The sequence below is a fragment of the Stegastes partitus genome, unplaced genomic scaffold (genome assembly GCF_000690725.1).
Source record: "Stegastes partitus isolate 25-593 unplaced genomic scaffold, Stegastes_partitus-1.0.2 Scaffold1732, whole genome shotgun sequence".
NCBI classification, from domain to species: domain Eukaryota; kingdom Metazoa; phylum Chordata; class Actinopteri; family Pomacentridae; genus Stegastes; species Stegastes partitus.
In genome coordinates this window covers 92,511-117,059 of record NW_007579463.1, presented here as the reverse complement: position 1 = coordinate 117,059, position 24,549 = coordinate 92,511, and the positions used below count along the sequence as shown (strand labels likewise).

Genomic DNA, 24,549 nt, shown 5'->3' with positions numbered 1-24,549 from the left:
CTTTTTTGGTATAATGACATTAAAGGATTCTGAAATCTGTTGAATCATTTTCCTAAAAAATAAATAATTAAAAAAAGCCCAAATTCTCTGGTTCTAGCTTTTTAAACTTGGATATTTCCTGGTTTCGATCCTCCTCTATGACAGCAAACTGAATATCTCGAGGTTATGGACAAAACAAGACTTTGAGGATATCATCTTGGGCTTTGGGAAACACTGATCTACATTTCTGTCTGACATTTTATCAGCCAAACAACTTACCGAAGAAAATAATCTACGGATTAATCGACTCTAAAATAGTCATTATTTGCAGCCCTTCTTCTAACTACAGTTATAACAGGCTGGGATGCAGTTCAGATTCTGCTAAGAACTCTGTGGTGTGGTGCATGAGAGACTAATTTAGTTTTCTAGTGTTATTGCATTAACTGTAGTCTGCCGCTCAAAAACATATCACAAGATTACTGACATTGATGCTGGAGATGTTGTGCTCCCTCACAGCAATAACAACTACTATGAGATGTTTTTTTCATAAAGCATTGACAAAAACAAGCAAAACACAAGTAAACAACAGCCAGAGGTGAAAACTGGCCGCACCTGATCATTTTCCACGTATTAAATGAGCTAAATGTTAAAAGTTTCCATTCTTCTGTTCTCTTCTAAGAACGTATCCAAAAGATTTCAGCAACACATGAGCCAACAGTGTTTGTCTTTGTTGTGTATTTAAACTAAAACAGACATTTCACTGTAAAAAGACATTCTGTACACCAAGTAAAATTACCTCTTAATTTATTTAAAGTTAGCGCAGTTGTGTACAAACCATAATACTTTTGACATGGTCATTAAATGAAACTGGAGTAAACCGGTCTGGGTCCGTCAGTTTTTTTCTTTTTAAATTAATTTGAGACATTTCATGATGTGTTCACTTTAAAAAAAAAAAAAATGCACCAACAAACCGTAACGTGAGGAAAATTATGACAAATTCATCAATTAACAAAATTCTACAAGTATGTACAAAGAAAATGAAAGAAAGTAAAGTACATGTACAGTCAAAATCTGAATTTTTACAATTATTTATGACAGAAAATTACATTTTTTTTTAGGTTAAATTAAAAAAAAAAAAAAAAAAAAAACTTGGTGAGAAAGCTTTTTATTATTACTGTGTATTTGTACAATGCAATTATTGCATTACGCTGATGCTGTCATGATACCCTGCAATGTTGACAGTTCTTAGTGTGGTCTCTATCTGCACGCTCCATCAGTCCAAGAAGAATATGTTGTTGAACTGCGTCGCACAAAGCCTCTTAACTTCCTCTGCGGTAGAAAAAGAAGAAAATGTACATTAAGGGTCAAGTGGAGATGAAGTAGATTTGTTTATTCTGGAGGGAACAATATAAAGTTACTCATTGCCAGGTTGGTGGAGACTTACCGTTGACTTCGATCAGATTGGCGTTCTTCTGATTCAGGATCACGTACAGCTCTCTCTGGTCTGACTTCTTGCCGACTACCCAGTAGTCTGTCATAGCTTTTACGATGATTTCCTCATCTTCATCAACCCTGCGAGACAGAATAGACAATCTATCACATCTACAGTCGGTTTTTCTGTGATTTCTGCGGTTTATTTTCACTAGAGCTGCTTCTGCCAGGGCTACGTCCGTCTAGCTCTACTCATACATCTGGAGCTGTAGTATTTAATAGATGTTGGATCGCTTTTGTCGGTCCAGCTGACCAATCAGAGCTTTTGGTATCTTAAAGAGGAGCAGCAGCAATGTTCAGGATGAGAAAAATAATGTGTTTTCTGAACATTAAAGCACGTAAACACATTCTGGTAAGTACTAAAAACACAATTCTAAACCTGTTATTGTGCACAATGTGAGCTCTTTAAGATCATGCATAACAATGTAGATCACAAATGTCACTTCAAAAGTGACATAATTTAGTATTTTTAAATGATGTGTCAGGAATGACTTTAAAATACTAATAACGTACATTTCCTATTAAAACACAGCAGAGACCTACATGTAATGGCCTAAAATGTAATATTGAATAACATCAAAAGCACTGCCAGCATGTTTTCAGTGTACCAACAAGGTCACATGGCAAAAAGCATCGACACAATATCTGCACAAAAAGAGGAAATGATCTTGATTCTGAAATAAATCCTATGAATGCTTGTGCCGCTGTATGTCCCGCAGACTGAAAATGAGACTTTCACATGACTACAATCTCATGACTGCTTTGAAAGATAGAAAGAGAGTTTACAAAGATCTCAGGGGCATTGTATCATGTGTTAGCATACATACATACATACAGCCCTCAGTGCTGTCTGTATGTGCATAACCAGGCTCCATCCATCCATTATCTATACACTGCTTAACCCTCTCTAGGGTCATGGGGGGGGCTGGAGTCTATCCCAGCTGACTCAGGGTGAAGGCAGGGGACACCCTGGACAGGTCACCAGTCTATCACAGGGCTACACTTAGAGACAGACAACCAAGCACACTCACATTCACACCTACGGACAATTTATCCATCCATCATTATCTATACACCGCTTAATCCTCATTAGGGTCGCGGGGGGGCTGGAGTCTATCCCAGCCGACTTAGGGCGAAGGCAGGGGACACCCTGGACAGGTCGCCAGTCCATCGCAGGGCCACACGTAGAGACAGACAACCAAGCACACTCACATTCACACCTACGGACAATTTAGAATCACCAATTAACCTCAACATGTTTTTGGACTGTGGGAGGAAGCCGGAGAACCCAGAGAGAACCCACACTGCACGGGGAGAACATGCAAACTCCACGCAGAAAGATCCCAGTGTTGCAGGTTGTCTGTGTTTTTTTTGTCCCTTTTCAGGTGACAATCCCTGAGAAGCAGCAGGACTGGTCAAGTGCACCTGTGGCCGCTCTGCAATTATGGTGGAGTTTAAAAGGCAGGCAGCCTGATCATTGTTGCCAGTGTGCCAGATCGGAAGTTTGTGTGTGCTGTTTCGTGTCTTTGTGACTTGCTTCAGTCAAGCGTGTGTAGTGTTTTGCAGGCTTTGGATTGGCTTCATTTTTATTAAGAAGCTCGCTTTCAGTTGACTTATTTTTGCTTTAATTGTAAATAAATACTGTAATTACCAGACTATAAGCCGCTACTTTTTTCACACACTTTGAACACTGCGGCTTAACCAATAATGCGGCTAATTTATGGATTTTTTACGGGCTGGATCCTGACAGCGTAAAGCAGTGTCGAAAAATCCACTATCACCAACGGGTTTGGCTGGACTACTGCCTGATAAAGAGGACAGCACAAGCTCAAGGGCGAATTTGCCTCGAGACGAAAGTGACATTGAGAGCGACAATGAAAGAGAGACTGAGGAAGTGTGTGATGAAGTAATTCTGAGACTGTTCAATTCCAACACTGAAGACGATGATTTTAGTGGTTTTAGTGTGCAGGAGGAAGATGAAGGTAGCGATCAATGACTTTTCCTCGTAGGCTATGGTATTTTTTATTTTCTTAACCAGCTGTGTTACAGGCACTGTTCAGAAAAAAGCATTTACGGTACGTATTTGTGTATGTTACCGGTACGTATTTCATTAAAAGTTGAAAAAAACTAAGTGTGAATATCTCATGTTACAACGTGGACACCTGCAGCTTATAGACAAGTGCGGCCTGTATATGTACAAATTTGTTTTTCTTTTTAAAGTTAGTGGGTGCGGCTTATATTCAGGTGCACTCTATAGTCCGAAAATTCTGGTAGTTGTTTTTTGTTCTATAATCAGTTTCCTTCTCCTTTAACCTGGTTTTCATAAGATCTTTTGTTAGTCCTCATCCCCTAGCTCACGGGAACGCAATGTGTAAAAATGACTACAGTGTGCCTTGCTGTACCTGGCAAAGTCACAGTTGATGTCTCCCAGGATCTTCATGAGGTCAGGATGGACAGAGGTGAGACAAACGCTGGCAGTCTTCCTCATGTGGATGGTGCTCTTCTCTGCCAGGTTCATGTGGTTGAAATAGATGAATTTAAACTGGGGCTCTTTCTCCGGCCTGAATGGATACAAGAAGAGAAAAGCACAACACACTCAGTCAACACTAGTTACATAAATCTGTACAGATATTATACCAGGTGCTTATAAACAAACTGGGATACTGATGTGTTCTGTGAGGTGCAGTTTTTATCCATGCTCTTTGAATGCAGCAGAAGATGTTGCGAGCACAGTTTCGACCAGATGGGGAGGAGAGCGACATCTTGCTTCTGCATTTTATTATTAAAGCTGAAGCTGTGGTTTCTATATAATTCAGTGAGACCAACAGTGTGAGTTTGGGTCTCTCTGGGGCTGTGTATTCTCTAAACACACATGATTAATAAATGACACAGTAAGCCAAATCACTTTGGATGATAACATCCACCAAAGAGCAAGATATGCATTTTAATTAAGCCTACTCTATTGTCCACCCACATTAAGGCCAGATGAGGACACACAGCTCTGACCACAGATTACCTGACAACAGTCCTGTGACTACATCTTTGGATATGTGCGTGAAATAAAAAGGCCATACAAGTGATTTTTATGTGTGACGTGTGTAATTATTTACCGGTCTACAAGGTCAAATCAGGACACGAGCCCCCGAATGCCAGCTGAGGAATTTGGAGCGGCATTATTTATTCAGTGGATTCTTCACTAGGGTGATTAAAAAGCAGCCCATCAAATTGTCTGGGCCAGGGAGCTCAGTCTTGGATTACAGGCCAGGACGTATCTGAAGCTAACTGCTGGGGTTAAAGGAGCGCCGACCAGGATGCCAGTCCTTAAAGCTGCACTGATTGAGTTACCCCTAAGTAGGGCTATGATGATATCCAATGATGTTAGAGTCTCGTCTATCACTGCCAGCCAGGCAGAGTTAATACAAAGGATTGAATGCAAACCGGTGACAAACGGCAAGCCTACTGTAAACACCAAGGACACATAGTGGTCAACTTTCTACTGGAACGAATGCTCACATGTCACCGATACAGTGGTTCAGCATTATTACACTGGTTAACTACGTGGTTTATAATTAATTTAAAGATTTTATTGACCACGATTAAGACTCTTCATTACTCCAGAGGAATCTGTTGACCTTCCCTACAACTAGATTTAGGTTACCTTACAACAGCATGTTTGTTTAACGAGTAGTAAAGTTCTCCTTCTGATTCTTGTTAAGAGTCAAGAAACAGTTTTCCCGAAATAGACACAGCGCTGAATAAACAATTAACTGATAAGGCTTCTAAAGAACCGCAGACAAAAAAAATGCTAATAACAATCATGAGTTGCTGCCATAATTAGAAAGAAGCAGCAGATATGGGAGTGAGAGGGAAAACACAAGACGAGCATTATTCAGCTTGTATTCAAAAGTTGGGGCACAAAGTGAGCCATTCTTCAAATGCTAAGTCCTTTTGGAAGCAAACAGATGAATTTGAAGTTGAACTTAGCTGCTACCCATGTGTTTGGTTACTAGGCACTGACTTATGAGGGTGTCAAGATTTTTGTAAATGCCACAATTAGTGTTTCATCGCATTAACAGGCAGATTTTAACAACGTTTTTCAAAATCAGCTAAATGTTGCTCACGAGCGTATTTAACCCAACTGAGGGTACACACTGTGCAGCAGTTGCACTTTATGCACCTCATACTACCTTAATGCTCCAGAATCTCATAAAGGGAATTCAAATCTTGCCCTGTGTTATCAGTGAAGAGATGCTGACACCATCATAGTCGGTTGCGCTGACTAAAGCAGGAACATCTTCACAGGGTGGCAAGTTATAAGTTAGCAAAGCGGCGGATTGTCAACTAACCCCGATATCCTGCGGTTAATGGTGAACTGTTCGCATATATCGGACGCCAGCAAGGTAAGCTGAGGGCCCACCAGGCCGTCCAGCTGCTCACAGAAGTCCCTCGTCAGCTCCACAGAGGCTGGAAAGAGAGAAGAGAATCAGCCATTATAGGACATTAAGTAAAGAAAATGTAATGTAAAATGACGAAACACTTCTTTAAAAGAAATCAGCCAGCAAAAGGGAAATGAAAGTCATCCTATGTGTGTGTGGGAGGACACTCACCACTGATCATGAAACAAGCCGCCGCGCTCATCGCCTGGAAAGAGCAGATTTAAAGCGCAGGTTAAATGCGGAATCAAGGTCGCACAGGTTAGAGATTACATTAATGTGATGATAAGCATCGTGGCACGTACTTCATCATTTTAATATTCAGCTGACTAATCCCAAAAGTCCATATCGTTTGATAGAACAGTAAAATATTTCATCCTAAATCTACTGTTCGTGAACAAAAAGTCAAATCCTTGAGTCACAGATTATGAGAATCATCCTAAAAAATAAAAAAAAGATCAACTCCTCCCTTATTTTAATACACTGGGAAAACCTCCCGTGTGAATGAGTGGAGGGAGACGGCGTCGTATTCACGCCGCTGTACCTTATAAACGATCAGATGCAGCTCCTCATAGCCGTCCTCTGCAGTGACGAATATTTTTGGAAATCGGAATTTGGCCTCTGGATCTTTAAGGTTGGTCGGTCCTGTCAAAAACCTGAGGGAACAGATGATAACGCAGCTGGGTTATAATTCACAGAGTGGAAGTGAAAGTCAAAGGTGGTGACTCACTGACTTGTTACAAAATAAGACTGACAATCAAAAGGCTCTCTGGGTTTCCAAAAGACTGTAATTGGGGCTTCACAATACTGGAATAAAATGACACTGTAAAATGCTGCTTTTCTGCCACATGTATTGCACTCATGTATTCAGGAAGTATCACCAGATGACTTTAATAAATCTGTCTGAAGAGAATGAACCTTTCTGGAATGATTAGTGTATTTTAGTCTGTGACTTTTGAAAATTAAAAATAATTTCAAAAAGTAAAAAAAAAACAAAAAAAAAACGATCTGATGTGCTTTTTCTTACGATAGCTCTCAGATCTGACTTTGTACTTGTCACACAGAGCTTTGTGGTATTGATTTGAATGATCAAATATGTACCGTGCCAACAACTGCAAGACAAACTATCTGTTTTTGCTCAACATCCTTCTCTCTGGAGTCGACATAACTCCAAACAACTGATACTGCATTTCTAATTTTTAAGTGTTTGTCTCCTGCTCCTTCCTCACCTATCTGTGCAAATGTCAAAAAACGTTCTGTCTCGTAAATAAAGTTTAAAAAAGGCTCAAAGAGTACATCGAAGAACTCGTAAGTCGAAGTAAATTACTTTCCTTTTGTCAGATTTGACATAAAAAATGAGAACTATGTGAGTTTTCTTTTGGTATCAAGCAGCTAAAATAGTTGTACCTTGATGAGTTTCAGTTCATTCACCGTATTTCTCACCTCACTTCTTTCTTGTGCAATGAAAACATTAAGACTGCCCTGATAATGGAAAGGCTACGCAGCGAGTGAAAGCAAGAGCTGACTGTGAAGTCGAGGAGCCTGGATACAATCAGGGAATGTCGTGTGAAACTAACATTTTCCCACATAAGTGGTGTCGCTACAGATATGTTAATGACTGTCGTGCTACCATCTGTAAACTGTTGGATGAATTTTCTACTGATATTTATGATCCCCAGAGAGTAAAACTAACAGACTTTGGTGATTCTGGGCGAAGAGTTGTCGAAAACATCTTACAACTAGCAATGATTTTCATTAGCAATATATATACCAACTGAATTAATTCATAACCTTATTTATTCATGGTCTATAAAATGTCAAAAAAAGCTTCCTTGAACACAAAGCACTGTTCAAATCTCATGTTTTCAGTTTCACCAACAACCCAAAGATATTAAATTTATCGTCATTGAATACGCGTTAAATGCTCACATTAAGTTCAAACAGAAGATGGAAAAAGTGAATATTTGCTGCCAACTAATTTTCTGTTGTTCGAGTAAACTACAAGTTCTTCAGCTCTTTTCCTCAGAGGTCTTTGAACATCTACGGCAAATTGCAGGAGCGTCGAGCTTTACATTATTTATTTTTTGTTAAATAGAGCAGATTTGATTTACAGGATCACAACAGGAAAGGTCAGAGGTTTAACAAAGTGGAGATGAATCATTGTGTGGGTACCATAAATATTTACAGCAAACTTAATTCATAGCAAAACTATTTGAGAAATCTTGTAGGATGGACTGAACCAGATCTAATCAAGAATTTACCGTACTAATCATAAAGCAGAGATTCAGCAGCTGTTTGCCCGTCATCTCTTCATGACTGTTCCAAGACATCAGGCCACAAACTGAACAGAGAGTTCCCCTATCACGCTGTTAACACGCTGAATACCTTTCAATAACAAGCGGAACAGTTTCCATGTGGAAGGCAGTGCAATGTGCTTCTCTTGTGTAGTTCTGCCAACTCGCTATAATTTATTGCCACTGCCTGTCTGGTTTTAACTAAGCAATCTTAGTGTTTTCCATGAAAAGCTGCGCTGCCTGTCTCATGATGGGTCACCAGGAGTCAGACTTGGATTACTGCAGCAGCTCCGCATCACAACGGCAGTTACTTCAAGCAGCATGCAAACACAGGTTTTGTTTTGACTGCTAACACCTGAGCAAACTTTCTACCGTCACATATGCACACTGAAACTGAATAGAAAGTGGATTTACCCCCAGAGGACAGCGATACTCTACCTCTCGGCTGACTCTACAGCGTTCTAGCCAAGCCTCTTTATCTAATTTGCTTGTCAGAGGGTGGAAACCACATGATGTTGGCACACACACATGAATCCATATCCAAATATCCATGAGCACATCCAGACTACGCTTTTTTTTTTTTTGACGTGTCTGTGACACATTGGCCCATAAACGAAATTACTCTCCTGACCACACCAGTGCACGGGTTTGGATTAAAAAAAAAAAAAGTGGGCACACAGATGGATCAGGGCTTACCTCCCATAGTGCAACAGATTCCCTGCAACTTCTGGCCTCAGAGGAGAGTCTCTGCCAGCCAACTGAGAAGAGAAAAGGCAACATAAGAGAAAATAAGGACATGGCGTAGCTTAGCGCTGGAATACGCTGCATTCCTGTACTGTATAATATGATCAAGATCGAACCAACATCAAAGATTTGCATACATGTTTGGCTATTACCTGCAAGAAAAAGAAAAACAGAGCACCTCACAGGCGTTCCACTAATTAAACTTTATCTTATTAGTGTAGAATAAGATCTTCTATAAATTAAGTGAGAACATTAGCATTAGCAGCTCACATGTATCATGATAAATTAGCGACATTGTCACAGGAATGCAATGGTTTTGTTGAAGCAGTAGACAACGGTGACCCTTTTTTCTACATCCTACACAACAATCCTCACATCTCCTTTGCTTCATTTAGCTTTTCAGTTCATCCCCTCCTTCCTTCCCCACCTACCTCTGGCTCAGAGTGTCTGGGGAACAGCGAGGTGGTCAGATACTTGTACAGGATCCTCATGTCATCTTGTTCTAGTCCGCTCCTGCAGGAACAACCGTGTTAATAAACCTTTTCACATCAGGCAGTGCGCTAAAGCAAAAAACTGCATTTCTGTGTTTTTATTATTATGTTGTGCAGCCTTGGCTAGATGTTAAATCAAAGTGTCTCCTGGTGGTAATTACTGCTCAGCAGTGGATGTAAATGTGCTGCATTGAATACTCCGGAGCTCAGCGTGGAAGCGCACGATGCAGCCACTTAATTTGGACATTAATTAAACAGCTCTCTCCTGTTAGTCTATTGATAGTTCGCATTGAAAGATCGCATGGCTCTCAAGTCATTTCATTAGCAATCATGTAATTCTCCTCCCCGCGCTCGCACACCGAGCCGGGTGGCTGACAGCGCAATTAAAGCCAAGTGACATGTCAGGGAGCGCATAAACCGTAAAGAGGATTAGAGGCAGTGTGTAAAACTCTTCTGTTTACCCAGAATGCTATTAGGTGTTTGCAGATGCCAATGCTGGGATTTTACCTTGACTACAAACATGTGTAGGGTTGTATATGGCTGTTAAAATATGACAGATGGTGGACTTTTTACAATAATTTCCCAGGTCTGGGATAAATAAAGTATATTATATTGTATTGTATTGTATTGTATTGTATTGTATTGTATTGTATTCTATTTTAGGGACAGTTTAAACAAGTATTCAGTCCGTACCAGATAAGCTGGTCGTTATACAGGAAGGCTGTGTATTTGATCAGACTGAGGCTCTCCTCCACTCTGTTAACGAAGGACTGGATCTTCAGGTACGTCATCTTGTCCAGTGGGAAGAAGCTGATGCCTCCAAATACATCCAGAAGGTCGCAGGACTGCAAGTGGAGAGTCTGCAGATACTGGAAACCCCACACACAGACACAGGAGAAGCGAAGGAGAAAGGGGTTAGTTTACCTGTCTACAAGTGCTTGCTTACAGTGCAATATAGAAAGCGGAGTACGAAACTCTTTGACTGACACTGTAGAGACGCTTGCATCACCCAAGTGAAGAGAGGCGCTGACATTCGACCTCTGATAAGCACACCGCGGCCTCTCTCTTTCTCTTTCTCCCCCGTCTTTAGGTTACACGGTGGAGAGGGAAACCCATGTGAACTTAAGAAGGGTGTTCCCTAATTAGAAATGAATTTTTAAAACTTTTGCATGAGTTCTTGTTGAGAGCCGCGTAAGCACGAAGTGAAAAGAGCTAACGCGGGCGAGTAACAACCACGAAATCAGGCATGACCGCAAACATCGTAGAGCTTTCCAAGAGTAACATGAGCGTTTACTGAGGAACAATTACGGTCAGTGAGTGTTGAGATAGCATCGGGGGAGGACGACTCTTGTAGACACACCGACTGTCAGGCTTGACTTATTTTTTTATAAACATTTATTAGAATATATCCATCTGTTGCTGTCAAAGCAAGGCGTGTTTGGAAAGAACAACATTAACACCTAGCAACAAAGATACCACAGGCTGGAGGGAAAGAGTTTTACCCTGTAGAAGAACTTTTCAAGCTTCTGGGTGAGCAGCTCCACTCCGCCGGCTTCCATTGCTCTTCCAAACGTGCCATTGAAGAGCTGCAGCATAAAGGAAACAATCACTGTTATGTGATGATTCTTCCTGCAATATAAAGGCCTCAGTGTTGTTGGGTTTTTATTTATTTTTTGGTGGCCCCTAGACAGTTCCAGCCAGCGCTGTAGTAAAAACACGGGTGTGCAAATGATAAGAATTTAAAACAAATATCTGGGGATTTATTTATTCATGCACAATAAATGCTTTTGATTAACAAATGGTCCAGAAAAACAGGAGAAAACATAGATTTACATCAGAAAAAGCAACAAAGCCTCATTGCCTTTAATGTTCAGAGACCAATCTAACTGTCATAAGTAATCTTCCCCCAAAGGCCCATTCTTATCCAGGAACAAACCCTGGCAGGCGTTCATTATATGGCGTTTCATTATTATTGGAATAGGCAAAAAACATGCAGCAAAAAAGGACACTTCACATACGTAAAGCATTACAATTTTTACTCACCTTGTACATACTGTAGCACTGCCTCACCACTGCACCATAAACAGTATCCTAAAAAGGCAAGAGGGTGTGTAAGTGAAAGCTCCAAATATTCTAGGAAAAAAAAAAAACGCAGACATTTATTAGTATGTGTCAGTACTTACAAGTATTTCCTCTTCCTGATATTCTATTGTGGGAGGTTTGCCATCTTTGTTTGGTTTCTCGATCATTGGGTTTCGAACCACCTGAGGAGTGACACAAAAAAAGCATTAGGGAGGCAAAGATAAATCACATTTCCAATAAAGTCTGGACTACATGAAAGCTTGTCAAGGTACCATGACTATCCAGAAATTGTCCTCGGGCTCGAAAAAGAACTGCCGGTTCTTCTGTGTGTGCAAGGATTTAGCTGGTTTTGTTGGACAGAACGTCCTGCAAGAAAGAAGATGTGGTCATTAAGAAAGAACAGACACCCAACGAAGATGGTCAGCTCCTCAGTTTGTGTTTTTACTTACATAAGATAGATAACAGTGTGTATCTAGCCACTTATTACAACATTTCCCTATTCTGTTATACTTCAGGTTTCAAGAAGTGATGCTTTCATTGTGGTTTGCCCTGCAACTATTGATAGAAATGTATTACATTGCTGTTAAAACACTAAATAAATCCACCTCAGTACACTCATGATGCTGCAGTAATATTCTGCCTTTAATATTTGTACCTGGTGAACTGTACAATGGCTTCACAAAGGCCCACATTTCGGATCTTCTCATTCTTCTCAACATCACTGGGGTGGTAAAACAAAATCTTCTTCTCTTCCTAAAAAAAATAAAATAAAAAATCTTTGCATTAGCAGTTTAGTTACCTAATAAAATATTGCGTAACAAGTTGAATCAGTCAACTGATTGAGGTATAAAACACGAACATTAGAACTCCTCCAAAGGAGTCACACTCACCTCTCCTTCCCGTGGTCCAAACGTAGGGTTATAAATGAAAAAGCTGAGCAACGATGGTGTGTACTGTTTCTCTTGCATTCCTGAGGCCATTCTGGGACTGGAACAGACACAAAGAGAAAGCTGATAAACAGATAAACGCTGGCAAATCTCTAGATTTCATTCAGCCTACAGCAGTGCCAGCCTTGGAAGGCTCTCCAGGGGGCGATTAAAATTGCTCAGAACATCATTGGTACCCATCTACCAAGCACCAGTGATATCAGTGAGAAGGGGTGTCTGTCCAAAAGATACTTAAAGCCTACCCCCCCTCAGCCAAAGCTTATTGCCCCACTACCATCTGACAAGTAAAACAAAAGTATCTGCTGCTGCACAACCAGATTTCAAGCAGCGTCTTTCCTCAGGCAGTGAGATTACTGAATTCATCCTCACAACGGACCATAAAAACAGCTCTATTTTCACAACTTGATTATTCTTAAAATAATCAGTCTTTTATGTGAGTAGCAAACATCACAATCTTGCGTGGCACAATAGTAACTAAACTTGAATCATTCTTACCTAATCATCAGCATTAGTTTAACTTGTGTCTGGCTTTCCTTTGCTCCAGTGACAGTTTAGTTAGCATGCCGTGCGCCTGCAGAATGAAGATAAGCATAATCACACAGAGTAGCAGGACAAATTTAGAAAAAACAATCATGAACTTGGAACGAGTCGCTCCATATATAGCAGCTGATGTGCACTGGGTCAAAGCTGGAAGATCAGAAGGCATTTACACAAACACTATTAATATACTGTTAATACTTACACTATACTATACACCTAGGATGCACCAGTGCGAAAAGCCGGATCAGTACACAGACTGACAATGCCAAAGAATGTAACACTACATTTTTAACTTGAGCAGCTGACTGATATATTCATTAAAGGAGAAAGTTCCGTATCTAGGACGTAACCATGCATTCTTTAGAGGGTTATGTCCCACCTAATAATGAATATACAGTAGACAATATGTTAATTATGTCCTCTGTCTATGAAACCCTATCAATGGATATGTCTGTTATTTCCTGTTAATTTTCAATGTATGTCTCTTTGTTCGAGCCACTGATTCCTTGCTGTGATTTCTTTAAACAGAGAACTACATATTTATTAACAGAAGGAAACTCGATGGAGGGGAGTTTATGCTGTTGCACGTTACAAAACAAATATAATCCATTCATGTATTACAGGCAATAAAAATCACTTTTTTCAGTGAGCAGAGCAGTTCCGAGTGTTTCAGGCTTTTCTTCACATTTCTGCACAGATTGCTCCCAAAATAAAACTGCTGAGTGTTTAACAGCTCAGTGTTCAGTCTGCATGTCTTTAGTCAGCAGAGGTGCACACACACAGAGCTCAGCAACATCCCAAATCAACACTCACATCTTTGCTTGTTTTACTTCGTCCTCCTGTAATAAGCTGTCTATTACACATTTTCATTTTGATGCACCTGGACACAGCAATAGTGATGTTTTCAGGGGTTACGGGTCACGAAGGGTCACACACGTTCGCCCAGACAAGGTTGATCAGGTGCTGGCTTGTGTCCAATTAGCAGTACACTGTGAATATCTGCTACATGTTGACATGTCTGTCAAAATACAGATATTAATGTTGCTCAGACAGATTGAAAATATGTTAGATTAATGACTGTTTCTAACAATTATGTTGTTCAGATGTCACCGAAAGTTCAGGTGTTTGGATTTTGCAGAAACATAAGTAAGTAAGTACTGAAGTTGCCCCCAGGTGGCTGTCAGTCTGTCCTTTGGCTTTAACGTCACACAGCAGCAGATAACAGGGAGGTGCACATTTACAAAAGTGGCACAATAGCAATAACTTCATGAACACAACTCAACGATAACTTACGTAACACCATCCTCTACACATTTGACAGATTCCAAGTTTACATGGTGGATTTATTTGTTTTAAATCTTCGCTGTCTGAATAGCTAGCATTTTATTTACTGTGTTATTAGCAGCTCAAATAAACCTGGATCCCCTCCAATGTCTGACTGAAGATCACGCCCTTTGACTTCAGTTAAATATTGAATCCTCCTTGAAGCCTCCTTGGAAACTTAATCCCCTCCTTCACCTTGAATGTACGTTTATTAGCTACTTGTGTTACATTTAGTCATTGTGTACAAACACTGAACTGTCAAACTGGAGACGCTGCTGCTGCTGCTGTCCTTCAGCCGGTGAAGTCTCTGTGAGCTGAGCTACAAAAAAAGCGTCATGTCTCTGAATTAGTAGCTGTTTTTTCTAAATTATTAAAGTCTAAATGAAACTGACAGGGTCACGTCTGCGACCGTGTAACTCAAGAAGTACAAATACTTTACACTGACTGCAACCAGCCGCTGTGCAGTCAGTGAGAGCAGCTAGCAGGCTAACAGCGCTCCGCTAACAGCAGACTTCCAGTCGGAGAAAAACCTCCGAGAACCGAGACGGAAAGAGACGAACACGACGGCAGCACTCACCTTACAGAGCATAAACACTACACGTTCAGGTACTTGTGGTTGTAGGTTGTGTAAATAAAAATAAAAAATGAGGAAATGAGATCAATGAGAAGAGATGCCGCTCGCATTATACTTTACATTCTTAACTTCCTGCTTTTGACAGCGCGGTGTCACAGCTTGAACTGTCCGGGTAGAATCGATTTCAAACAAGTTAGAGGTTCCTAGTCCCTACATGAGGTCTTCTGTACAGGTGATAAATTACAGATGCTAAATATCTAACACGTTTTATGATATGAGTTTATTAGTAATATTTAGTTTGAGATGCACTTAGTATTGATATGTCACTGAGGTTTTCAAATACACCCTTCTGACAGTCAGGTTTAATGAAGACTTTTGAGCAAAGGTATTTATTTTAACCTTAAAAACATCTGCCTAATCAAATATTAAATTCAAATTCCTTAATCAAAAATATTTTTCGTAATGAGCTAATAATAATGAAGCACAGGAATGCTTAAAAAATGATGATTGTAAATGTAAATGTGAAAGCTGAATGATTTTGTGATTGTATTTGGAAACCTTTATATCAAAATATGCTACTTGTCATAATTATTAAACCGTTCAGTTTTTGGGTAAGACATAAACATTGCATGATGAATTTAAACTCAAAAAATGCATAATTCTGAGTAAAACATAAACCATTCATATTCACAAATATGTTTTTATCCCCTGCTGCTACTATTACACCCCTGAGGAATTATCTAAATATATGTACACTCCATTCACACAAATATATGTTTCCACGTGTTTATTCAACCATATTGTTTATTGTCAGAGGTGGGTGTGTACAGAGAAGAAAATATGGACCAACACATCGAAAAGACACGTTAAAAGCTGTGGTCTTTAAAATGACAAAAGGTCATGTAAAAACAATTAGTGCACACAGAATCAAATAGAAAACAAATAAAATCCCTGGGAACAGAAGCTGGGATCAGAAGACTTCAGAGGTGGGGAAGTGGCCGAAGACCTGAAGACTTGAGCTCTTTTCATCTCCACGACTCAGGACAGGACCATAGTCTGGAATTCTAAAGAAAATAAAAAGACATAAATCACCTGCAGCTTGTTCTTGTCAATACACCCCTCAGCCTGTGTCTGCATCACAAACTCAAGACACTGAGCAGGTTTCAACCTTATGCCAAATCCCCACATGCATTTTAGAGCAAGCAGTGAGAAATCAAAATAAGCACAGACTGAAATAATCTGTTTTGGATTCTCTAAATCCTTTATCCTATTATGCAAGACAACTGTCTTTGTTGGTAAAACTGGGATTAATAGAGCAGCAGTTGGAGACTTCTATATCACTACGTATGGTTTCTGTGCTGATAAACCTGTTGGATAAAGTACATTCTTATAATTCCAACTCTAAGCTCATGAGTTAACTAAAGCACTTCAGCAAGGTTATTATTCATTCATGGTCCTTCTATTAATAGATTTTCTTGTCTGATGCATCCCATTTCCTCAAGGATGTTTGTGTACTTGTACTGAAATGGATGTAAACTGATGAATGAAACAGAAGCAGCTTGTCAACTATGAGTTTTAGGTATAAATATGCTTATTATTGTTGTAAGCTAAGAACTTAAAGGCTTCAATGCATTTTTTTAATTAACTTAAAGGTGCTCCAAATTACATGTAATTAGCCAGATCTTCTCTGGTGACACAGCCTGCGGTAGTTCGCCTCCACCCACTGAGATTTAATCCAACCAATGAGATCATTTCTGCCTACAAGGTGATTCCAATGCAATCGGAGAAATCAGATACTGACCCTCTGCTCCAATTCTGCCGTCATTGTCATCATCAGCTGCTGAGATGAAGCTCTTGGTTTCTGCTTCAGTCAGTGTTCGGGCTCCGGGGACAAACCGCTGCAGGAAATACCTTCACAGACACAAATAAGTGAAACGTTTTTGGTGTAATCTTTAGGGTGTTGTGTTGACTCCCGCAGAGAGACACACTTAAAAGCACACAGACACAGTAATTCCTAAAGTGCACAGTTCAAGTCAATCCTCAGCTTCTGTCGTGCAAAGGTGAGTTACATAATAGAAATACGACAATAACACTTTACCCACAGTGGATTATTAGAACACAGCTTAATGGTGACATCCCAGTAATACCACCACAGTGTGATTTACTGTACTAAATCTCTTTTTTGTTCATTCTGCCAGACAAACACACAAATACATCACAACTGTCGACTCAGATCTGTAACTTACTGCAAATAATTTTACATAAATTTGATTTGAATGTAGCTTTTTGTAGGAAAGAATATAGTTGATTGCTTCCAGTGCATTTTAGAGGCATGTAAAATCATAACATTAATTTGTGCATTTGCAGGAAAAGGAAGCAAAAGCTTTTAGGTTCTTGTCACTATCTCTGCTAAGATTCCCAAGAGAGAACTGCAAGAGCACAGAGTAGACATCCCAGCTCCGTATCATTTTACACACTTGAGCTCAGATTCCTCGATGTAGCCGCTGTTGTCCTCATCGAGGATCTGGAAGACATTTTTGACCTCCTGGGGGGTCTTTGAGGACAGGCCACACAGCTGGAAGAACTTCTTGTAGCTGAATGAGTCCGGAGCTGCAAAAAAAAAAAAGCGGAAACAAGTTGGAGCTGATCTATGTTCACCAGGTTGGGAAGCTGATGTGGAGATTAAAACAGCATGTGGCTGCTGTCCTGTTTTTCATCTTTTAAAGCCAGCGGACACATGCCTGCGCTAAAACCGACAAGGTGATTAAAAACCTTTTCAAATTCAGATTGAAAAGCTGGATGTGAGTTTGGTGGAGAGGATGCCGTGAGGTATTGAAAACAAGCACAGAGAAGATTATGAACCTTTTTGTAGGAGAGCGTTCTGAAGATCTGAATGCAGCACAGATTACACTGATCTGAATTATTGTGCAGTTAATGGTAATTAGGTGTGAATTCAGTGACGCTGAATGACTCATTCATTCTGCATAATTTGCTTTCTGTCTTGTAAATTAATAATGCCTGGTTGCAAATATCCCCAGAGCAGGGTTTAGTTCAGCGTGCATGTTGAGATGCTACCTTGACAGTCCTTGACAGCATTGTCAATGGCCTCGGCTGAAAGAATGGAGGTGAGCGACATGTTGGTCCTGTAAGGTACAAGAAAGGCTCTGTAAATTATTAACACACATACAAAACCAAAGTCTGTCTCGTCCTCTTTTAGACACATATTTTCATCACCTACCCCAGGATTTGCGATTTGCTCTCAGTCTATATTCGTGTCATAGTGGATTAACTTTTTAAAAAAATATATTTGCGGATGTATCTGGGTTAATATCATGATCCTATCAAAACTGCAGTCCTGACTGTGTGGCAAACAAGTTGTCAAAAAAAAAAAAAAAAAGAGAGAGAGAAGCAGTGACAGCCTTGTTTTTCAGTCATTTTTCTCTCTGCATTTTCATGTATTCTGTTATTAAAAATCCATAATTGTTTTTGCTATGATTTTCCCCTTGTCCATTCTCCTTTCTGAACGGATTTCCCCTGGCAGCCTGTTAATCACTGAGGCTATTTACCTCCCTTGAACTGCTTAATTGGGTTGGTTGGGCTATGCGAGATAATTGGCACTTAGGGACTGTACAAAAATTATTTCATGGGGAGGGGGGGAAAGGAGGGGCTGAACCTGATATTTAATTTCCAGCCTGGGCCCTTTGCTGCATCCTATCCCCTTTTTCTCCACACTTTTCAGCTGTCTCTATAATAAAAGCAAAAGAAGACATCCCAGAACAATAAAAATCTTGTAGAAAAAGCGTCCACGGAGTTATTAATGTTTTTCGACCTTGCTGCTGAACACAGGGTCAACATACAAACACTGTTTAACTTTTGAAGGAGAGATCCAGGTTTACTTGGTGTGGATTCATCCAAACAGAATGAATGAAAAAAGATATATCGAGGAGAAAATGTTTTTGAGCTCCAAACAGCTGATCTCATCGAAGCAAAACTCCTAATTATTTTAGTATAGTGCCTTAAAGCCTGAGGAGTTCATATGTATCATTTATCATTTGTATTTATATTATATAATATATAACTGGTTACCTGAAAGCAAGTTGTCCAAGGATACAGCAGAGCAATGTCTTTTATTTAATCATAAATTGCCTGCTTTGCCCCTTTACTCATAGTTTGAACGATTTGTTCAAAAGTAGAGCTTCAGTCAAGGTTAGACCTGCTTAAATTCTCCGTATAAAAATGACAAAATAAAACTTAGAGAATCCAGGCTGTGGTTCTCCTGCTCCACAGAGCAGGCAGGTACCACACCTGGCCAGCACCTGTATGAACACTGTCCCCCCCTGTGCAGCTGTGAAACTCACCCCTGTAGTTTCCTTCTCTGCGTCCAGATCCAAAGCAGCAGCAGCAGCAGCAGCAGCAGCAGCAGATAAGGCTTTGTGGTGGCCGCTGACAGCTGCCTCAGTCTTATACTCTGGGCTGGATGCGCCGAAGGATGCTTGAGTTTCCAACCTGTCCGAGGATCAAATTTTCCCCACTGCCGGCCGCCTCCTTCTCGTGTTCCTCACCTGCTCACCTGTCCAATTAACCTTTACTGTTTATATCCGCTGCTCTCGCTCCCTCTCCCCCTTCTCCCTTACTGTCATAACACTGAGGAGGTTTTCATCCAATCATTGCTCTCTCTCTCCCCTCCTCCTTGTTCTCCCTTCTCCATCCTCCCTCTCTCTCTCTCTCTCTCTCTCTCTCTCTCTCTCTCTCTCTCAGTCTGTAGGTGCAGCTTATAGACATCTCAAATTCAATCAGGCCCCCCCCTCCACCCCTTTCTCCCTCAGTGAGTAATCTGCTCTTTGGACGGCCATATGGAGCAGCAGGTCACGTTCGTGTAATCCTGCATTATGTATCACACTGATCTTACGTGCTTTGTCAGTCGGCAGCGGCGGAGGAATTATTCACATCCTTCACTTAATACCACACTGGAAAAGTCATGCCACATAAGTACAAGTGTCTAAGTGTTATCATGAAAAGGTGCTTAAAGTATTAAAAGTAAAAGTACTCAATGGAGGAGCATGTTCATCATTAGATTATCATTACTCTGGCATTAATGTAAGTGCAGGATTTTATTCTTGTGCTTGGTTGAAGCTCAATTTGAACCATTTTGCAAAATCTGATTATGATTTGCTCCATTTATTGTCTGATTGTTTGGTCTGTAAAAAAAAATGTACTCAGTAGTTTTTTCTGTCACGTGGTTCATCATTTCAGCTGCACTAAAAAATGTGGAGCAGTTTAATTAATGACACAATTTAATATTTTATACACACTTCATATGTTTTATGAACAAAAACCTTAACTTGTGAAAATAAATATAGCTGTCAGATGCATGTAGGGAAGAAAAAAGTACAATATTAGCCTCAGAAATGTAGTGAAGTAGAAATAAAAAGTGTCCAAAGCCTCATATCTCAAATTTGTAACTGTGTGTGTGTGTTTAGTTGCTTTCCACCACTGTCAGTAAGAATTAAGAAGTTATAACTTCCCTGTTTGCTGTGGGTGTATTTCTGTTTCTCGATCAACCTGTTTGACGAGTTAACGAGAAAATTTCAGTTTGCAATTTCAAAATTAAAGCAACATTTAGCTGTGTGTCAGAAATGTCCTCACAGTAATGGACCTCAAAGGTACCCAGCTGTTCATTTATCCCAGATCGTGTGTTTCTGTTTTTTTTCTTTTACTGCTTGATCAGACATCTATTTAAATGAAAGTTGCAGTTATATGAACCAAAATGAAGCCATTTCCACTTTTGAATCCTCCGATACTTTGTCACTCTTCTGTATCATCAAGCTACAAATACTGTATCTGATGGTTTGGCAGCTCACACTCATGTACCTGCGCTCCAGGTGAGAGTCTGGGTGGGGCCGGACGTGTTGTCATGTGTTTGTACCTGGTCACCAGGGCAACCTGCCACTGATGAGTTTGTTTCCCGGACTAGAAGTCTTTCAAACCTTCTGACACAGCAGCGTCTCTGGCAAATCCAGTCAGCACTAATGGCATTAGCAGTGAGGAAGAGGGGAGTTTTTTTGTAACGAGAGCCAGGGGAATAAATCTCATTATTCTTTTTCATTTGCAGTGACGCTTTGATTTAACAGCGTTTTCATGAGTCTCACAGCTTCTTGTTACTTTTGAACCAATCCGAAACTTAGACACGACACAATATCTTGTATTTCTCAGCCTCAAAGTTTGCAGTGTGAAAGTGTAAAGCTTCTAAAATCCTGATGACTCATTGGCGCCCCTGTGTGGCTGTTTCCCATCAATGCAGAGTTATCTTTACAAAGAGGGTGACACGGGAGACAGTTAGGGTTTCACCATCACATGCTGTGTAGGAGTTGGATTAGGTAGGGCAGGGGTCCGGTGTGTGGGAGTGTATTCATGCATCTGAGTCCGGATTAGGATTTTATGCTCATACAACTATCACAGCACCACAACTGGATATTAGATTTCAATGAAAGACCCTTTTAATAGTGCAAATATGTAAGATTTCATAGAAAAGGGCACACTTTCATTTTCTTCCTGAATGCATCACAAAATATATTGTTGTGCAATCCAGTGCACTCAAAGTTTTTGCTTCCTTTTTGTCCAGTATCTTATCACTTTTGGTAAATATCGCACATCACTGAGTCACTTGTTTTCGCTCTTCCCCACTAGCTTTCATTGCAAAATCCCTTTATTTGCTCCAGTGTGCTGAGCAATCTAGCTGAAATTGCAACCTTTGGTTCAGGTTCCCTTTGTAAAATATGTTTTCGATTCCAATCTTCACTATTTAGATCATTTTCTTTAGTTTAAAGACTAATTCCTGAGCTGGAACTGTGTAAATGTTTCATTCATCCATTCAAAACCAAGCGCTAAAGACCAGGGTCAGACTTGTGTTACTGAAAAAGAATCTTTATTGTTTTCTCATCGTCCGTCCGTTAAAAGTGCATCTTTGCTGATCTCACAGTAAGCAGAACTCACATAGTAAAACGACGACAGAAGTGAGAGAGAGAGAGAAAAAGACACAAGTCAACCACGCTATACACTTAGTCAGGTACATTCATCGTGGGCAGCATTGGGGTGAGCACGGTCAGAGAAAGAGAGAGAGAGAGAGAGAGAGATAGGGAGGATGGGGGAGTCGAGGGGGTGAGGGAGGTGGTTTGTCTATAGTCGGTGCAGGGTAAAAGGTCGAGTGTATAAAAGTGGTGTGGATAGCTGAGAGGGGAGAGTGAGAAGGAAAAGAAGAAGAAGAGTTTTGGCTCAAGTTGTTCCTTTAGAGTTGTCAGATGTTGGTCAGTTTATCCATTTAACCCTTGACCATGGCGGCGAACTCTGCAGGAGGAGAGAAGAAAGAGAGCAATGTTTAGTGTTATTTCTAAGATCTTTGGGAGGGATGGTTCTGCTGGTTCTGCTGGTGCTGTTTCCTCACCATCAACTCCGATCTTGCCGTCACCATCAGAGTCACCGGCCTGAAGAAACGTCTTGGTCTCAGCGTCGGTCAGAGCTCTGGCGCCGGCAGAGAAGTTCTGCAGGAACAGCCTGGAGGAGAAGAAGATCAGAGAGAGCTCAGCATTGCAATAAAACCCTTGTCTTGTCTGGCAACCTTCTTGTCGTATTTAGTCCTGTGGTATTGAAGCTTTCTCAATAAATTGCACTTGATGTGACCCCAAAATTTAAGCAGGCTGTATTTCCCAATGCTTCCCCCTCTGCTCTACGTCATCCTATAATATGAGCCACCAGAGGAGACGGCTGGCATAGTGTTACTGCTGAGGAGAACACCCAGTCGCCCCTGAGCTTCTCAGATGTTTTTGAGCCTCTGACATCATTTTGAATTCACTGTGGGCCAAAAGAAAGATGATCCCTGTGCTAGAAGAGCTTTTGTGAAGATGCAATCTAAGAGAGGGTGCTTACTTCAGCTCATCCTCCTCAATGAAGCCACTCTTGTCCTGGTCAATGACAGCGAAGGCCTTCTTGATGTCATCAGCAGACTTGGCAGCCAGGCCGACCTTAGCAAAGAAGTCCTTGTGCTTGAAGGAGTCGGCAGCTGCGGGAAGACCGAGAGGCGACCGCGTCAGACATTGAAGATATATCACAACTCAAGTGTGTATCTGCAGGTGCACTAGATTCTGTTTACGAGGCCTGCCAGCTGGTTGCTATTCAGCCTCAATTTCTGCTCGTTTAGCGTTTAGCTTTGAGATGATTCTCTTGCTTTCTGCTACGACATACAGCAATTATATTAAAAGTCTCATTCTGCAAGCTTGCTCTACTACTGATCTAGCTCCAGCGGTGTTAAATGCATGTGGGGCTCCTCTTCTACCTGCCTGTAGCTGAGGTCTAGTGGTGTGGTTTGGTTTTGTATTAGCAATTGAATCCTGCAGCAAGAGATTCAGCTACAAATGTGTAAAGTAATTATCAAGGTGCTTCTCTTGCAAAGCAGATCTGCTAAGTGCACAATATCCTACATGTGTAGCTACTCTCTGGGCTTTCCCAAATTAAAACACTGCATGCCATGATTGTTTCAATTTTCTGGGGTTTACCTTGGCAAGCTGCAAGGGCTGCAGTGATGTCAGCGTCGTTCAGAATTCCGGCGAATGCCATTTTTTAACTGAGGGAGGAGAGCAGAGGACAAGACATCAGTTCAGCTGTAGCAAGAATCAAACAGGATGAGTTCTACTCAGACTCTAAGGATATCTCTTAGCTTCTCTCACTGCATTTTAGAAAACACGGTTCAAAGCTACAGAGCTGCATGCAATCTTCAATAAGCCCTGCAGTATAAATCACAGTCCCTCTCTGGGAGTATTCCAAGGCACCAATGATCACAAAAGGTAGTCCAATTTTCCCAAAACCAAGCCCTCCAAGGCAAAAGATCAAATCTCCTTTTGCAGCTGTGGTTGACAAATAGATTATTTTTTCTCCCATTTGGTTCCTTTGTTAGTCCAAAGCCAAAATCTGGGCTTCTGGTGTTCAGAATCTGGACCAGTGTGGCCCCTTTGCTCGATTTATATCCCAGTGCATGAAGTTGAAGCCCTGGAACACTCTGTGTCGAGACTTGCCTAAAGGTCTGCAGCTCCTCAGTGAAACTCACCTTAGGGTTATCTCTAAGACTAAGAGTGAATTCGCTCAGATGAATCTGCTGACTGCAGTGGAGCCCTCAGTGGCTCTCTCAAGCTTATATACCTTCACGCACCCGAAATATGATGCATAGGCTATGTAATAGACACTGTGTGCAGAGCAGTCAAAGCAGTCGGTCGAAAAATGTGTCCAGTAGACAGAGCTGTTCTATTTATATGTACATAAATGAAGATGCTTAAATGGTAGGCCAAGTGTAGGCCTATGCAAAAGTGCTTGATATTGCATAAGGCTAATAATATACGCTGCTGATTTGAGTGAAACACACTCTGCAGCCTGTTAAACTGTGCAGAGCAGCACCGAGTGAAGAATGAGGTAAACTTTTATGTTGTGTGTAGAAATGATTAGACAGATCAAGCAGGTTTATATCTTAGGTTGTGACTTAGAGGTGTATCTTATTCTGTTGTCGGTTTGTTTAATAATCTTATTTTCTCTTTGCTGTTATGTGATTTCACATGGAGACTGTGCCATAGTGAAAGTAGTTGAAGCACTTTTTTCATGTAAAGTTTT

General features: G+C 40.7%; 3 protein-coding genes across 3 annotated transcripts; all 3 read right to left on the bottom strand.

Moving 5' to 3' along the window:
* Positions 1-766: 766 nt before the first annotated feature.
* ccz1 (CCZ1 homolog, vacuolar protein trafficking and biogenesis associated) lies at positions 767-15,035 on the bottom strand. Its single transcript, XM_008301923.1, has 17 exons — positions 14,902-15,035; positions 12,957-13,032; positions 12,405-12,501; positions 12,170-12,267; positions 11,787-11,880; positions 11,616-11,696; positions 11,476-11,523; positions 10,935-11,018; positions 10,126-10,301; positions 9,373-9,454; positions 8,894-8,955; positions 6,448-6,559; positions 6,078-6,111; positions 5,817-5,934; positions 3,873-4,031; positions 1,424-1,551; positions 767-1,308 (listed from the first exon to the last, which is right to left on the bottom strand). The coding sequence occupies exons 2-17, from the start codon at positions 12,968-12,970 to the stop codon at positions 1,253-1,255; spliced, it is 1,443 nt and encodes a 480-aa protein (XP_008300145.1). The 5' UTR covers positions 12,971-13,032; positions 14,902-15,035; the 3' UTR covers positions 767-1,252.
* Positions 15,036-15,670: 635 nt separating this feature from the next.
* pvalb9 (parvalbumin 9) lies at positions 15,671-19,493 on the bottom strand. The gene is made up of 5 exons (XM_008301922.1): positions 19,257-19,493; positions 17,974-18,041; positions 17,376-17,508; positions 16,700-16,809; positions 15,671-15,962 (listed from the first exon to the last, which is right to left on the bottom strand). Exons 2-5 carry the CDS (start codon positions 18,032-18,034, stop codon positions 15,937-15,939), a joined length of 330 nt encoding a protein of 109 aa, XP_008300144.1. The 5' UTR covers positions 18,035-18,041; positions 19,257-19,493; the 3' UTR covers positions 15,671-15,936.
* Positions 19,494-22,023: 2,530 nt separating this feature from the next.
* Positions 22,024-24,102, bottom strand: pvalb3 (parvalbumin 3). Its single transcript, XM_008301920.1, has 5 exons — positions 23,996-24,102; positions 23,448-23,515; positions 22,822-22,954; positions 22,340-22,449; positions 22,024-22,242 (listed from the first exon to the last, which is right to left on the bottom strand). The coding sequence occupies exons 2-5, from the start codon at positions 23,506-23,508 to the stop codon at positions 22,217-22,219; spliced, it is 330 nt and encodes a 109-aa protein (XP_008300142.1). The 5' UTR covers positions 23,509-23,515; positions 23,996-24,102; the 3' UTR covers positions 22,024-22,216.
* Positions 24,103-24,549: the final 447 nt, after the last annotated feature.

Coding starts and splice junctions, on each gene's coding strand:
- ccz1 (XM_008301923.1), bottom strand. Junction 12,268..12,404: donor TTGGACCACGGGAAGGAGAG/GTGAGTGTGACT, acceptor TATTTTTTTTAG/GAAGAGAAGAAGATTTTGTT. Junction 1,309..1,423: donor CAATCTGATCGAAGTCAACG/GTAAGTCTCCAC, acceptor TTTCTACCGCAG/AGGAAGTTAAGAGGCTTTGT.
- pvalb9 (XM_008301922.1), bottom strand. CDS start 18,034: ATGTCGCTCACCTCCATTCTTTCAGCCGAGGCCATTGACAATGCTGTC. Junction 17,509..17,973: donor TGCTGTCAAGGACTGTCAAG/GTAGCATCTCAA, acceptor TTTTTTTTGCAG/CTCCGGACTCATTCAGCTAC. Junction 15,963..16,699: donor CGGCAGAATTGGAGCAGAGG/GTCAGTATCTGA, acceptor TATTTTCTTTAG/AATTCCAGACTATGGTCCTG.
- pvalb3 (XM_008301920.1), bottom strand. CDS start 23,508: ATGGCATTCGCCGGAATTCTGAACGACGCTGACATCACTGCAGCCCTT. Junction 22,955..23,447: donor AGCCCTTGCAGCTTGCCAAG/GTAAACCCCAGA, acceptor GTCTTCCCGCAG/CTGCCGACTCCTTCAAGCAC. Junction 22,243..22,339: donor CGGCAAGATCGGAGTTGATG/GTGAGGAAACAG, acceptor CTCCTCCTGCAG/AGTTCGCCGCCATGGTCAAG.